At 36.0% G+C, this 18,127-nt stretch overlaps 1 protein-coding gene across 1 annotated transcript in view; it reads right to left on the bottom strand.

Moving 5' to 3' along the window:
• Window positions 1-18,127, bottom strand: part of LOC145687806 (prolyl 4-hydroxylase subunit alpha-1-like) — a 566,529-nt gene that overhangs the window by 9,600 nt on the left and 538,802 nt on the right. Inside the window, exons 10-11 of the mRNA XM_081761230.1 lie at window positions 7,959-8,090; window positions 6,410-6,575 (exon numbers count right to left, since the gene is read on the bottom strand). Of these exons, the coding sequence (XP_081617356.1) occupies window positions 6,410-6,575; window positions 7,959-8,090 (298 nt within the window). The remainder of the gene's footprint in view (window positions 1-6,409; window positions 6,576-7,958; window positions 8,091-18,127) is intronic.

The raw sequence follows: 18,127 nt of genomic DNA, 5'->3' as shown, positions 1-18,127 counted from the left end.
AATGAGACTAATAACAGTTTATTCTTCCATGAGCAAATAGTACACAACAAATGCAATATATTATGGTAATTAATGTATTGTTAAGGCACAGTAAGAACATTTAGGATCCGACTCAAAGTATGTATCTATATGGGATCGAAATATTGAACCAAAATCCAATTTGTAAGGGAAAACTGTTACAACAAATGACAAAACACACGAAGTGCGCGCCACAATTAAAAGATGTCGCCCAAGGAAGCCAGTAGGTTACATGCTGCCTCCGAGTTATTCTATTAAACATAAACAAGACAAACCCGTTAGTGCAGAAGAGAAGCATATACATTACCAAATGATATCAACGTTGTTCAATTCACTTGAAGAAAATTAAGACCTATAATAGCTAATTTTCATGTTCTCATAGAATATTTATTTACTTACTTTGTAGTACTGAAGCTAGTATTTGTACATTCGCATGCTATACAATGTAAGAAAGCACATCAATAAATTGAACTTAAGGGGGAAAAGTACCATCTGTTTTTCATGGATATGTGTAATGATTTAGGTAATATATGAAAAAGAAACAATCTCCCATAATAATAAATATGCTTGCTGTAACATACCAGCACCATCTCTTTATCGTTCAGTTGATAATTTGACATAACTCATTGTAATTTCATCTATAATAACAGTTTGGAGGAAAATAACAATGTTCAGTTGCTCTTAAAGAAGGAGGGATTGTATAGTATTGGGTATTTTCCCTATATCACGGCAATGGTATGAGAGTGAGACGAGTAATGCATATCGCAGTAGCAGAAATACATGCACGTGCTACAGCAAAAATATTGCGGGAAACCGACGAAACAATTTACTCTTCACCAAGCAGCAAATAGTCGTGCGCACAGTGATACAACATAAGTTATGCGGTTTGTTTTTGAAAGGTGCAAAGGACTGTGAAAAACGCTTTAGTAACGTTGGTATGTTATTTTCAAGGAGCTATAACTTGTCATTTCTTCTGCTCGTGACGTTTTATCTCACTTCATACTTCTTCCTTCGCCCCCCCCTCTTGTCCGAAATAGCCAGCCAGAAGCGTAGTCGCACAAAAATTGAAAATGTGATTTGGCTAAGTGTGTTTGTGTGTTTCTTAATATCACTAAAACTACAAAGGTTCTTCGATACACCGAAATAGCAATTATGTTTTCTCAGAACGGTATGTCCTATGTCCGAAAGTCTTATATGCCTTAATTGCATCTTTTAAAAGTACTATTTAGAGAGTTCTTGGGGCCGCGCAGGGAATGCCCGTCTGCAAATGGTTGACGTTCCCCTTTCTTTAATGACTAATATTTCTGAAAAGTGTGGCACCCCTCCACATGATAGTATAAATAGGTTTTTATACTATAGTTCTCTTGATAAATATATTTTGTAAGTGTTATAATGTTTAAACAGTAACCATAATACATGTCTAAGCAGGGATGGATGTAAATAACTTGAAATACGTATTGTGTTTACATCCCTTCTGATTGTTTTCGGCTGGGTGACCTGCCTGTTTTTCGCACAGATGTCTCCACCTGTCAAGCTTATCATTTGTGTACTGGGGAAGTTCAAAGTTTCTAATATTGTTTTTCCATTTAGTGTCATACATATATTATAAAGCATTGTAAGTATCTCAAGATATATCAGTCTATTCAGAAAAGACGTATGTACGTGGTGGGACATTCAAAACTCTCACCACATGTCGTGTGAAAAAGGGTATTAACATTCAAAGACATGACCCCATTTCAGAAACCCGAAATTATTGTCAGCGCAAAACCGTTGGTACATAGAGAAAATTACACATAGAAAGGGAGTCTTCCTTTCTGGAGCTCCTAGCAGCGGAATAACTACGGTTGACGGGGTGGTCATGGGACACTTCAGTCCAAGATACCAACCTGTTAAGGTGGAACCTGTACCACTTTAGTTAAGAGGGATATCTCCTATATATCACTCTATCGAGGTAGACACCATGTTAGCTCAATGGAACCAGTATTGAGCCCGGGAGTGAGATAGTCGATTTATTAAGCATAACTAGTTAATATTAAACTAGTTTCATTTTTTACGTGGGATAGTAAAGGGGAGTTCGTAATACACCAAACTAGTACTACTATCAAGCGACAGTATCCTATAATATATATTTTACAAGAACAGTTATATATTAATAAGTGAAGGTGTTCAGTGCAACCGATATACACACAATGAACAGTACGCTTCAAAACTTCTCTCTGACAGATAGTGAACTCATTTTATTCATTTTTAATGTCATCTCTGACAATGTTGGGACTATTACGGGACTCACCGAAATGATTTTTTTTATACTTTGAAGTCGACAAAAACAGAAAATGTTCATCATATGTGTTGTGCATTCGACCGTAAAGTTTTGTGAGACTTGTTTACCTCTCGTGTCATCACAGTGGCTACATGTGATCAGTCTGTGTTATACAAGCTGAAAATTGACTACAAGAACAATACTGTAGCTTAATAGTTACTTTCTAAGCAATATATCATCGGGAAAGATGTACTGCAAATAGTCGACAAGAAACCTTCCTAGTGAGAAGAAGGAAGTGCATCTACAAAAGGGAAGAATACAGGTCATAAGACATCGCCAAGAAGAGGACACAATACACAAGTAGGACAATTCATAGTTAATATAGATCAAGTGTAGCCACAGACATTTTTCGTTCTGAAAAGCTACAAAACAATTATCGTTATTTTTTCATTTCCGTTTACATGAAGGAGTGTACAGTGTGCAGTTTTTTTAAGTGAAATTAAAATTTAACAACTCACATCTATTTTGGAATTCCTTTTTTATTTCTGGAGTACATTCTCATGTCCAGGTACGCTGACCTGAAGAGGGGTGAGTACAATGAACATACAGTGTATGAAAATGTTTTTTATTTCAGGCACATGTCAGTCGGTGGTTCTAAGCAGATGACTGTAAATATTACCGCCCTGTAAATGAGTAATATGTTGGTATACTATAACTCTGATCCCCACTTTATGTGGACACGCTACTACACTCGCAGCATATGAGTCAAAACGTTAAAAGTCCCGAAATATAGGCCACATGTAGTATGAGACTTTTGTAAATCTTTAAATCGGGTAAATTGTGTGTTTTTTTTTTTTTTAATTAACAGCTTTAGAATATATTTACATAGAGACTACTTTTATTATTATCAATATTAAAATTTCATTCAAGAGTTCAAGTTTTTTTTTTTTTTTATCTCTACCGCAATTAGATGTTATACTAAATATACGCGATCAATTCTGAAAGAAATATAACTTCCCAAATGCAATGACACTTAATGTTTGTGGAAGCTATTCAGGTTTATCTCCTTGTAAATTGTTCCCTCCACTATTAATACATCGTTCGCAACGTGCTTGTCCCGTTGGAACGCATCTATGATTGCAAAGGGTACCTTTCAGGGTGGATTATAGCTTGGGAAATAGAAATAAATCTGCAGATATTAAATTAGGGAAGTGGGGAATTTGGTGTGCAACAGTAGCACTCTTCTTCGCCAAGAACTCCGTAATGGAAAGCGCCAAACCGCTAGAAGCATTGTCATGGTGCAGCATCCATGTTCCGCGTTTTGAAGCTTCCAATCGCTTCTTCCTTACAGCCTTCTCACATACCTCATCTTTCAAAACAACAATCTTTGTTGAAGCTTTGACCACGTGGGACGTACTCACAATGAACTACACCACAAAAATCAAAGGAAACAATAAATATCATTTTAACGTTTGAGCGACTTTGATGTGCTTTCTTCGGTTTCGGTCCATTGGAATGACTGTGCCTTTTTTTTTCAATATCATAACCATAAACTCAAGTCTCTTCATCTATCTTGGTGACTTTTTCAAGAAACTATCGCTTTCGTTTACGCGATCGAAAAGACATTCACAGATTTTCACATAAGCTTTTATTTAGCCAACCATGGAATAAATTTTGCAGCAACACGATGCATGTTCGGTTTTTCAACTAAGAAAACATGACAAGACAATTTACTAATTTCTACTTCCTCAGCTATTTTGCGAACGATCAAATGATGATTATTCTGTACAATATTGTATACTTCTGAACATGAACATCATTATATGATGATGATGATGGACGCCCTTATTTTACCTCATTTTTGATAAGTGTTCTTCCTGCTTTGAAACACTTAAAAATGGTTTCCGCTCAAACATTCTCAACCGCACACTTCCTGCAACATTTTCAAGTGTTCTATAAGTGTCTTGGCCAATTTGAAGCAAAATTTGAAGCACACACGCTACTCTTCCAAAATCTGCATTTTCGTAATACCATAAAATAAACACAAGTACAAAACACCTTCACTTTAGCACTCGTAGTCTCACAACAACACAAGGAAGGATGATGCAATTACCTTGAAAGTGCTTGGGAAGAATGCCACTACGTGAAGCTATCACGAAGAAAATAACGTTGATCATATTTTTAAGTTCGGCTTCTTTCTGGACAGACCTTGTATATTAAAGCATAAGCGAGCCCAGACGTCCATACTACATAAAACAAACTCCCTATAGCTAATATATCCCAGATAGACCGATTTATAATTAGTTTAAAATTGTTATTTGTTAGATTTATTGTAGGATAACAAGTTTCATGATTTTCATTTGAACGATGCAATACCTTCATAGTTTTGAAGCAGTTAGAATAAAATTATAAACATTCCCTAGTAGTTCGAAGTGTATTTACTGTAAGTTATTATTATCATGATAATTTCATTAGTCACAATTGAAGATAAAGTTAACATATATAATGTAACATCAAAATATTTCATAATAAGGTCAACCCACTAGTCCTGAAACAATATTTAACTTTTGTGACTTAACTCTTGAATATATGTAAAATACTGTGTAACAAACGGTGCTTTTAAGATTTCATTTTTATTATTGTTTATATTTTATTTTATTTTATTTTGTTTTATTTTATTTTATTTTATTTTATTTTATTTTATTTTTAGAATTCGTATCTTATGTAGCAACGGTCAGTCTCATACATAATTTTCAGATAGGAGCGGCATTGTGAAAGCACTCTATCTACAGTTTGAAAATATTTTATAAATTCAATAAAATTCTTTGATAAATCGTAATACTGATATTTCATTTTTACAATATTTTGGTAAAAGCTCTAAAGTTCTTAGGTGTTTACAATCTTACTTTCGTTGCGGCCCGATGACTCAGTTCTAGAACGATTACTTCACGTGCGTGGGGTACCTAGTTGAATTCCCATGTACGTTTGTGGTGGACATCGTGTAAATGGGTTTTCTCGTGGTACTCCCATTTCCTCCCACATTCTCATTCCTCCAATTCTTCCAGCTTTAATTTGCTTTAATTACCAGCCTCACTTAGCCTAAAGGGCATGATTGTGGAACGTTAAACTGAAATATTTCTTTTTTCTTACTTCTGTCTCTTACATTTAAAAAAAAAAAAAATTATAGTGGTAAAATAGGAGTCAGTTTTACTGTCTGTATCAACCATTCTAACTTAGATTTTCGTCCAGCATATACAATACACATCAGATGTCATTTGCTGTGTCGTTGATGTCACTGAAACTTGGGAAGAAGAAAACTTCTCCGTACAGTATTCTGAAACGGTTAATTAAAAATTGATAAATAACTTACAAATCGTTGTTAAAGTACCATCCAGCGTACGTATGTATTACGAGAATCTTGGTTAATGTTAAAGAACGATCTGATTAGCAATTGATGTTCTAATGAAAGAAATATCTTTCGTGTTACACTTAATTTGGATTTGTCAACGATATCATAGCACCATAATTGTGAGTGTTTTTGAGTAGTCATACTAAACACCTTGCAATATGTAGGGATAACTTTTAAACTGAATATTACACCTTCTTCCTCCTCCTCTTCTTCCTTCTCCTCCTCCTCCTGCTACTACTATTGCTAACTACATTAATAATAATAATAATAATAATAATAATAATAATGTGATTCCGACATATAGCAAAAAGTATAAAGTTATTTGCTATTTAGAAATGATACTTCCACTATGTGCAAACCAATCAGTTTTTCCTCTTTCTTAGCCACAAGTTTCAAGTTGAATGTTTACATTATTAATTTCCTTACCAATTCTTCACAAAAATTCAATTGAAATACCAATATTATAATATAATTGGTCACTAATGAAAGCTTCTTGTGATACAATTTTCCGGCGTGTGGTGTTCAATAGAGCATTAGAGTTACTCAGAATTCATTATATATACACTAGAAACTAATCTTTCGCTCTTTTCGTTACTTTGTATATGAGATACTAAGCCTATTTAATAATAAAGAAGTATTATATTATGTTTGTTACATATCAAAGTCTATTTTTAATATTTACAAGAGTATTACTCATTTTTGGAAGATTATTTATTACTTACTCCATTTGGATCCATGTAATACAGGACAAGCTCCATGTCTAGTATTTTCATCGCCAAATCCTCTTCTGTAGATGTTCCACCAAAAAGCAGCCGATCCTCTCTCTGGCCATAGGGTCACACCTATTCGTGGGAAGACAGTAGCTCCTCCTGCCTCCACATTGGTTAACTATAATAAATTTATGCACTATTTATTTCATATCATTTAATAGTTTACAGTAAGTAGACTATATATATCTGGGTGGGTGTGTGTGTATGTATGTATGTTTTATAATTGAAGTTGTAATTGAGTCATTTGTAGCTTAACCTTTATTACTGATATCAAATTAGAGTTGAAAGAGGAGAAAATACAAGGAAATGAGAATGCCAAGAAAAATATCGATCATGGTGATTTTCAACCAAATAATCATACCACCTCCAGCAAATGTTGCGAATCTCAATTTGAATATTTAACCTCTTCCTTCCTATTTATCGAGGAACTTTTTAATGATTTTTTTTTCTTTCTTGAAAGTCTGAGGGCATATATCATATTAGTCTCTCAACACACGATGAATGACCACAACTGCGTAGACAAAGCTGTTCAAGCTTATTTATCTGAAGAAACTATGTGTAACGTCTGAGAGAGCAGAGCAGAGACAGAATAATAGTTTATGTCCTCTATCCTTCAAAGTAGCATATGAAAAATTAATATTCAAGGACCAAGAGTGAATAGATTTCTTGGAAAATAGGATGAGAGCTGTAATGTTCATACTCGTATATGGAGAATAATTGAGACCTCAAATAATATATATTTACTTACAAAATGTCATTACTATCCCTTCATTATAGGACATTAACTATTACCAATAATTTTAGAGAGTTAGAGGATTGTCGGTGTGTAGTAATTCAAAGGTACAGTTTGAATCGATAGCAAACACTCATTATTAAAAAAAAATATATATATATATATTGAAATTTAAATTGTTCCTTTTTATCTGGATTTAACATTCACAATCAAGTTTTTAAGTACCAAAACATGATTCGTCTATTTTTTGATGTAATATAAGCCACCATTTCAAACATTTTGCTCCAATTTGTATCAAATGTCTATGTAATAATAAAGCAAATGACAGGAAATGTAATTGTTAAATGTTTGTATTTTTAAAAATTTTCTTTGTTAGTTGTTCCGTCCGAGCCTTTGTCCACCTGTACACTATCGGTTAAAATAGTTTGTTTCTTTAATATTTATACATATTTCTGGGCTAGTATCTTTGGCCTTAAGTTCCTTACGTATGAGGGATGTTGTCCTTCAGCAAGTACACTATCCCGGGAATAGGAAAAGAGGGAAGCATTATGAGACCCCTATATTAGGTACCATCCCGGCAATCTCCTGATATCAATGAGTAAAAGCCATAAAAAAACAGAAATAAATGGTTGCGACACTATTAGCGTGACTGTTTACTACTAGAAGTTAGCATGATACACTGACATGTTTGCCTTTCGTAAGTAGAATTATTCTTATTATATAAGTTTATCACTAGTTACACTGTCATAAGCTAGAAATTTAACTTACATAAACCATTAGAGTAGCAATTCTATCTCCAACGACCTTCTCCCAATCTGAAGGTGGAACTGGCTGATTGTAACTTGTCAACAAAAAGTCGTTATGTGTGACATAAAGACCACCAATTCCGTAATTTGCCACCTGAAATAAAAGTTTCTTCTAAGAAAGCAAAATATAGCACAGTATTTCAATCAAATCATGTTTTGAATAAACAGAAGTATATGTATATGTACTTACAAATGAAAGCGTTATATGTACAAGCACATATCCAGTATGCATTCATTACTCATAGTACTTTTTAACACAAAACATTCAATACGAAAATGTCAGTTGTTATTATAACGTTAATATAAATATGCCTTAATAATTATTTAGTTAGATCTCCTTCCTGGCTAAGCGGTTTAGGTAAGCGCCTTTGGCGTGAAAATCCTGGATTCTATTCCCGGTGGGAGCTGATGTGGTTCGGATTCCACGTTAATCAGTAAGCCCCGTGTCATATAGCCTCGCTGGCGAAAGGGATATTAAACTCAAAATCAACTCAACGAGAGCACGTAGTTTTCTTGGGATATTGTTTTACGTAGTTCCTTTAATAAATTTTATTGTATAACAATTCCGATATATATATAAAGTCTTGACTGGTAGACCCATAGGAAAACGACCATTAGGAAGACCTAGGCGCAGATGGGAGGACAATATTAAGAGGGATCTCGCAGAGATAGGAATACAAAGTAGAAACTGGATGCAATTAGCTAAGGATAGAAGTCAGTGGAGAGCTTTTGTGAACGCGGCACTGAACCTCCGGGTTCCATAGGCCATAGAGTTAGTTAGTTATATATATATATATATATATATATATATATATATATATATATATATATATATATATATATATATATATATATATCCGTGTTAATTCCATTACTGAGCTCCCTTGTGGAAACGTGAGCAGGGTACGTGCATTTCGCGTGGAAGACCAGAGTTTGATTCCCGAAGGAAGCTCATGTGATTCAGATCCCACGTTCAGTTGTAGATCCACGTTTCGTACAGTTACTCCACTGAACAGGACACTAAACTAAAATCCAATTTCTTTACTTATTACAAGGATGTAAGCCTACCAATCTTGTATAGGGAGGGATGCGAGACGTGATTTCAGCTATTTTTACCAGACATTACTTAAAATATTTTTCGAGACGAGACTTAACTCTTGTCTCGAGAGACATCTTGCAATCTTGCAAAACTTTCTCTCTTTCATTTTATTTTCTGAAGAAAAAAGACAAGGGAAGTATATATCATACATGATCGATGAACCAAAATTTGAATGGTGATACAACTTAACGAGCTTAGTGAAACATTTGAAACATTATGGTGTGCAGGCATTTGGTTCCTGAGTTATTGCTCATCAAATTTCTGACTGGGCTTTGTGAAAGCAATTTTGTATGGCATGCTATCGACGCTACTGATCCGACCTCGCCAAACTTGAAATAGTGATAGAACTTGACAGGCTCAGTTTATATATGAAATAATTTGTTAAGTATACCATTGGTTCTTGAGTTACTACCATCAAATTTTGGTTTGAACTTACGGAAATAAAAAAAAAAAATCAATAAATCTCGCTCGATAAAATCCATCCGATTTTGACCTAACTTGACATGATGATAGATGCTGACAAGCTTTGCACACATTCGGATACACTATAAAATATACTGGTATGCAGTTTCTGAGTTTCCGAGTAATTGGCCATCAAAGATGTGTTGGAACTCACTGAAATTAAGAAATTAGGGTAAAACTCAGTTCAAGAGTACACATCTGTTAAAGTGATTTTGATCAGAAGATTTTCTTCTTTCCTGAAGATCGTTCCACCTGACCAATTAGTCATACTTGATTTTCCCACGCGAAATGCTACGTGACTCTCCCACCTCAGTTGTTATAGTTGTTATCAGCGCCAACCCCTAGGCGGTAAGACTTACACGATCTCATTTCAAGGGCACACGTTTTAATTAGTTTTCAACTAGTTTACGGGCCATTCAACATGGACACCTTTAAAAACATTACAGGCCTACGTAGAACTATCATCACTTATGGACTGAAACAATTTCTTTTGCAATGGCATCTGGTTCAAGCTTTGAAGTTCTGTGGTACATGCAGAGGCAATAGTAATATTTGTAAAAATGGGAATGGTAAGATATTTTAGGTCTCTTAACATATATGAGTATTTATGGAAAAAATGAAATGAAATGAAATCTTTGAGTTTTACGTCCCACGCTTATGCCTGCTATGCTAAAGGAGACGGTGATGATGAGAAATGAATGAAATTGTGGAATGAAGAAAGTGGGAGGAAACTGGAGAACCTCACGCACACGGTGTTTGTCCACCACAAAGTTCACTTGGCGGGGGCTGGGATCGAACCCAGAACCGCAAGCACCAGAGATGAACACTCCACCACTTTTTTTAAAGTTAACTGACTCACCGATCGTGTCTCAGTAACTTACTTGAACTACTTATTACTTAATTTTGCTTGCTTTACTCGTTTACTTGACTTTTTTCCGATCACCTAGAACGACAGGGACACGAACACAGAAACATAGAGTACAATTAAAATCGCAAAGGCGATTAAATATCGAAAATTTTTGAGACTCATATTGTGCATTAGCGTTCGCCATGGATCACACGTTCATAACAGGCACTTACTTTTTAATTATGAACAGAAGATGCAATAGTATTATTATTTTTTTGTTTATTTGTTTAAAATGAAATCTAAACATGATGTTTGGAAAGTTGCAAAATTTAAGAACACAATATAAGGTCTTCATATATATATATGTATATATATATATATATATATATATATATATATATATATATATATATATATATATATATATATATATATATATATATATATATTCTAATTACGTGCAAAGTCCATTTTCCACCATGTTCCTTAAAAATGTGTGACTATAAAAATAACAAAAGATAAATGTAGAAACAGCACTACTTTTATAAATATGTTGTATTTCCTTTTTGAATATAACATATTTGTCAATATATTTAATATATGTACCACTGTATTTATTTAATTTTTCGATAGAAAACTCAAATTTAGAATTATAATACCAACCAATCTACAGTACTTTTTTTAAAAGGTAAAGAACTCAGCTACAGATAGGAACTGTAGGAAGAAATCTTCTATTCGACATGGCACTTTGTTTTCAATGACAAAAGTAAAACTTGACTTGCTTTTTGACGTTCTACTTGGGTAGTTTCTGCGATACCCAGCCTCGGTAATTACAAGTGAAATGGGTCTCAGTCAAAATACAATTTCAAAACTGTTAAATGAATTTAGAGAGCTCCTTGCAATGTGGCTGTTAGAAACCAGTGCCAAAATTGGAGATAAGGGCTACAGAGTTCAAGTGACGAGAGCGTGTTTGGCAAATGCAAATACAACAGAGGCCTTATAATGTGCATCTAATGAGTTGTTGGAGGAATGGACCAAAAACCTAGAGGAATGTTTATGGTGTTGGTGCAAGCAAGAAATGCCGCAACTTTAGAAAACGTTATATCAAATAATGTCTTACCCCTCACAATTATAAAAACATATTGCTGGAGAATATATAGCAGATATATCTGCTTTAGGATACCAGCATGATACAATAAATCACAGCATTAATTTTGTTGATCCGAATGGCAATACAACACATACATCAATAATTGAATTTTATTGGGCGAGAGTAAAACGAGACATTCGAAGATTCATAGGGAGGATGAGTATCAGAGGAACTGAGCCATATTTAAAAGAATATGTATGGCGCAGTAGACTTCACACCACTGAAAAACTTTTTCAGATTTCTTACGTGTCATGCAGTACTTCTATCCACAGTAAAGTCATGAACTAAATGAAACAAAATAATAACAAGGAATTTAACAACTCCTCCCCCCAAAATAAGAGACGATTAAAAAGATCTAAATTGTTTTACCATTACCATATACAGACAAGAAGATATAAGATGTTTTCGCAGCTCTTAAACACGCCAATGGAAAAACTGTTTTTAGTTTGGTAGAAACAATTGATTCATAATCAGTTCTAAGCTTGAGTAAAGTGTGAAGGAAAGTTACAATAAGAAGATAATTGGGTCCTGAATTTGTATTTCCTATGCGCATACATCTTCCCATTCTACATATTTCTACTTAAAAATTGAAGGATAACAATAATTATCTACAATCCACCTTAATCCAAAGATAACAAAGATATTGCTATTTTATCTGGGTATTGTTCATTTGACACTTCCAGCGGCCATTTTCCAAATTTCGGGCGAAGATAGAGTGGGATACCAGGGGACTTTTAGCATGTTGCTTAGAACATCATTTCCACATCTATATCAATTTTCAGCTTGTTACTAATTTGTTCCTTACTTTTTATTAATTTGACTGCACTATAATGGTACATTGTAATTCATTATAATGTTACTGCAAAATATATATAGCTTTTCAAAGAACTTCACATAAGGCAGAATTTTTTAAATAATATTTATTTTATAAGCTGTATTAAAATCAAAATTTTGTATCAGTTGTGGAAAATAATTGCAGTTATTTCATTAAATAAGTCTAGAATGATGTGTGACTTTCTCACGTAATGATTTTAATCACAATAAGACAAAAGCAACAAGTCTTATAACTACTGCTGCTTGGTAGTTTATTTCCTGTTCATTGATTTGTATGACGTTCTTACCTGTTTTGCTAATTTTTTTGAAAGATTAATGTTTTTCAGAAGTAACTTATAATTTCTAATTTTTCTCAAATATCTGATATTAAAGAAAAGGTCAACTTGTAAAAGGAAATATAGTTTGTATGAAGCATGAACAAATTAATCGTTTGATTTTTTTTCCTTACGGATGCAGCAGTACTTTTCCATTAAAATTACTCAGAATATGAGTATTTTTTTTTCTGAGTTGGCTTTCATTAGTGATATTTAGTCCGTATACTCTGAAAAAGTTCCAGTAGACGTGATACATGAACCATACAGAAGCTTCTAACTAACAAATTTTACAATATTATTTTCGGACAACAATCTAGTTCTACACTTACGATTTTTTTTTAATGTACGCACTAATATACCTATTTCTAAAACAATTATGTTACCTCTTTAAATCCTTTAAAGAATTAATATCTGTTAATTATCCAAAAGAGATGGGGAAAATCGATATAACTCATTAAGCAGAACAAAATGAAATGAAATCTTTAAGTTTTACGTCTCACGCTTATACCGGCTAGACTAAAGGAGACGCTAATGATGAGAAATGAATGAAATGGTAGAATGAAGAAAGTAGAAGGAAACGGGAAAACCCCGAGAAAATGTACGCACACGGCGTTTGCCTACCAAAAAGCTCATTTGGCGAAAGCTGGGATTGAACCAAGAACCCATGCACCAGATCTGAACGCTGTACCACTGAGCCACCGCGGCCCCTAAGAACAAAATGACGTCAGGGTATATCCCTTCATTTGTAGTTTTTATAAAATAAAATCTACAAAAGCGAATTTTTACGATAATAAAAAAATATCATTCATGGCCAACAATAACAGACTCAATAACACGGCAAGGGGGGCGCGGTGGCTCAGTGGTAGAGCGTTCACCTTCGGCGCTTGGGATCCCTGGTTCGATCCCAGATCGCGATATGTGGACTTTGTGGTGGACAAACACAGCGCTCGTGGGTTTTCTCGGGGTTCTCCTGTTTCCTTCCACTTTCTTCATTCCACCATTTCACTCATTTCTCACAATCACTGTCTCCTTTAGCATAACCGGCATACGCGTGGGACGTAAAACTGAAAGATTTCATTTCAATAACACGGCACCTATATTAAAGTGAATCTGATTCTAAAACACATCGCTCAAGTTTTTCGTTATTACCTATTCAACTTTAAAGAGATTAAATAGGAATATTTTTTCAAAATTCAGAATTGTATTTCTAATAATGTGTCCCCTTGAATTCGGATCATATAAGTTTTACCGCCCCGGGCAAGTGCTGATAACAACTATGACAAACACGTGAAAGTGGTCTTTTCAAGGGTGGGGTGCCACAGCCAATTATTGGCGCTGGTTGCCACGACTGGCACTGATTGGCAATATCAAGGTGCTGATTGCCACGGTGGCGTGCTGACTGCCACGGGCTTGAGAGAAAGTTGCTAGACGTAACATCATCGGACGCCAAGAAGCATGAAAGACCCGTGATGAACCTTAGGATCGTGTTGTTCAGACCAATTTCTAACAAAGGGAAACAGGTCTTTGTATGTACACTCATGTCCAAAATTATTGTCGCATGACTATAAATATGTTGCTCTAGTAATATAATTTGATAACGAATTCGCCCGGTATTTCTTATAATGTTAGCATGTGTATAATCGGCAAAGACAAGTATGTGGTGGCGGTGGCTCAGTGGTAGAGCGTTCACCTCCGGTGCTTGGGGTCCCTGGTTCGATCCCAGCTCGCGCCGTGTGGACTTTGTGGTGGACAAACACCGTGCTCGTGGGTTTTCTCGGGGTTCTCCCATTTCCTCCCACTTTCTTCATTCCACCATTTCACTCATCTCTCATTATCACCGTCTCCTTTAGTCTAACCGGCATAACCATGGGACGTTAAACTTAAAGATTTCATTTCATTTCATTTCAAGTATGTGGTGAATTTCATGTCGAAAGAGCAGTAAATAAGAACAATGAAAGGAAAATAGAATTTTCTTGTCCATTTGGTTACACTTTATTTTACTCATTATGATTTTCGTATTTATAATTCTTTTCCTACCACAAATATATATTTCCTGATTTATACACACATTATCAGTATTAAAAGTACTCTTCAAAATAATTATCAAATTACATTCTTACAAGAAGACAGTTATAGATATGCTACAATCATTTTGGACAAGAGTGTACTTTCAGTTTTGTCAGGGAGTGGTGCGTACAGAATTGGTACGATTTATGTGTTCTCACTTGAACTCCCTATGTCAGCATGAACTATGCACAACTGCGCAAATGGTTTCGAGCAGCTCTTCAAAGTTCCGTCGAAAAGCACTGCTGGCTGTCCCTCACAAGGGAAGTTCAGGAGAAAACACTATGTCCATGAAGTTAGCAGGCCACCTATGGCAGGCCAGAACTTCAACTTCACAGATCGTTAGTGCTTCGTTAGTGCTCGTTAGTTCCGCAAACCCCATCGTTAGTGCTACAAAAATAACGTCTGAATTTTAATAGTTACTATTGGCCTGCTAACTTCAAGCCAGCAGGCCAACATATCAGAATCACACCATAAGTGAAAGAGCCGGTTTGAGCATCGTTAGTGCTCGCTAGTGCTGTAAACATTAACGTTAGTGCTTCTATATATACAGTTTTTAGGGTAACAAAATGGGTCAGTTTTATGAAGCTAGCATGAACTTAGCAGGCCACCTATGGCAGGCCAGAATTTCAACTTCACAGATCGTTAGTGCTTCGTTAGTGCTCGTTAGTGCCGCAAACCCCATCGTTAGTGCTACAAAAATAACGCCGCAATTTTCACCAGTCACTATTGGCCTGCTAACTTCATGCCAATGAATTTGGCAGGCCACACATGACAGGCCACAACTGGGATTTTCCACATCGTTAGTGCTTCGTTAGTGCTCGTTAGTGCCGCAAACCCCATCGTTAGTGCTACAAAAATAACATCTCAATTTTAATAGTTACTATTGGCCTGCTAACTTCATGCCAGCAGGCCAATATATCAGAATTACACCATAAGTGAAGTAGCCGGTTTGAGCAACGTTAGTGCTCCTTAGTGCTGTAAACATAAACGTTAGTGCTTCTATATATACAGTTTTTAGGGTAATAAAATGGGTCAGTTTTATGAAGCTAGCATGAACTTAGCAGGCCACCTATGGCAGGCCAGAATTTCGACTTCACACATCGTTAGTGCTCGTTAGTGCCAAAAGCCACATCGTTAAAGCTACGAAAATAACGTCTCAAACTTAATAGTTACTATTGGCCTGCTAACTTCATGTCAATGAACTTGGCCGGCCACCTATGGCAGGCCAGAATTTCTACTTCACACATCGTTAGTGCTTCGTTAGTGCTCGTTAGTGACGCAAATCCCATCGTTAGTGCTACAAAAATAACGTCTCAATTCTTAACAGTCACTATTGGCCTGCTAACTTCATGCCAATGAAGTTGGCAGACCTCCTATGGCAGGCCAGAATTTCGACTTCACACATCGTTAGTACTACGTTAGTGCTCGTTAGTGCCAGAAACCACATCGTTAGTGCTACGAAAATAACGTCTCAATTCTTAACAGTCACTATTGGCTTGCAACTTCATGCCAATGAGCTTGGCCGGCCACCTATGGCAGGCCAGAAGTTCGACTTCACACGTCGTTAGTGCTTCGTTAGTGCTCGTTACTGCCACAAATCTCATCATTAGTGCTACAAAAGTAAGGTCTCAATTCTTTACAGTCACTATTGGCCTGCTAACTTCATGCCAATGAACTGGCAGGCCACCTATGGCAGGCCAGTATTTCGACTTCACACATCGTTAATACTTCGTTAGTGCTCGTTAGTGCCCCAAATCCCATCGTTAGTGCTACAAAAATAACGTCTCAATTGTTAACAATCACTATTGGCCTACTAACATCATGCCAAAGTACTTGGCAGGCATCCTATGAGAGGCCAGAATTTCGACTTCACACGTCGTTAGTGCTTCGTTAGTGTTCGTTACTGCCACAAACCTCATCGTTAGTGCTAGGAAAATAACGTTTCAATTTTAATAGTTAGTATTGGCTTGATTGGTCTGCTAACTTCATGCCAGCAGGCGAACATATCGAAATCACATCAGAAATGAAACTGCCGGTTTGAGCAGCGTTTGTACTCGTTATTGCGGTAAACATTAATGTTACTGCTTCTATATATACAGATTTCCGCGTAACAAAATAGGCCCGTTTCATGAAGCTGACAAGCCACCTATAGCAGATCACGATGTCAACCTCACATAACGTTTGTGCTTCGTTCGTGCTCGTTAGTGCTATACATCCCTTCGTTAGTGCTTCAAAGACAACGGATATATACAGTGTAATATTTAAGAAATCGGTTTTCCTCAAATAACTGCATGTCAACACGTCCCACAGAGCTTACTCCAGAGCACAATCTCGATTGCACTCATTAGTGGTCGTTAGTGGCGCATGCCCTATCGTTACTGCTCTATAGATATTGCCTACAAATTTGTAAAAAGCTGTTATTGGCCTGCTAACTTGTGGCAGCACGCCAGGGACGAAACCTACGACAGATGGCACCCGTCATTAGTGCTTCGTTAGTACTTGTTACTGAAGATTATTATATCGTTATTGCTTCATAGTTAATAACTACATTTAAAAAAAAGAAACATTAATGGCTGCAACATAATGGCAGCAGACAATGGACGAAATGTACGACAGACCACAATTTCGATCGCATCCGTCATTAGTGCGTCGTTAGTGCTCCATATACCACCGCTAGTGCTTCACAGAAAACGAATATATTTTTAAGGAAAGACATTTTTGCCTGCTAAATTTATGCCAGCAGATCAAGACCAAATCTACGCAGACCACAATTTTGATTACACCCGTTATTAGTTCCTCGTTAGTGCTTGTTAGTGCACCATATCCAATCGTTTGTGCTTCACCGGTAACGGGTACATTCTTGAAGAAAACCATTATTGGCCTGGTAACTTCATGCCAGTAGTCGAGGGACGAAATAGACGGCAACCCACAAGTTCGATTACATCTGTCACTAGTTCTTCGTTAGTGCTCGTTAGTGCCGCACATCTCATCGTTAGTGTTCGCTAGTCCTGCATATCCCATCGTTAGTATTGCATATATAACGGCTACATTTTTAAAAGAAATCCATTGTTGCCATGCTAACCTAAACCCAGGAAACGAGGAACAAAATCAACTGGAGGGTACAATTTTGATTACATATGCAATTAGTGCTTCATCAGCACGCGTCAGACGCTCATATTCCACCGTTAGTGATCCACTGATAAAGGCTACATTTTTTATTGATCTGATAACATTATGGTAGCAGACCAGTGATGAAATCTACGGGAGACCACAGTTTTGATTACGCCCGTCATTAGGCTTCATTAGTGCTTTTTTGTGCCTCATATGAAACCGTTAGTGCATCTGTCATTACTTCTTC

This window comes from Thermobia domestica, chromosome 6 (genome assembly GCF_964235325.1).
Source record: "Thermobia domestica chromosome 6, izTheDome1.hap1.1, whole genome shotgun sequence".
NCBI classification, from domain to species: Eukaryota; Metazoa; Arthropoda; class Insecta; order Zygentoma; family Lepismatidae; genus Thermobia; species Thermobia domestica.
This window is presented reverse-complemented; position numbering and strand designations above follow the sequence as displayed.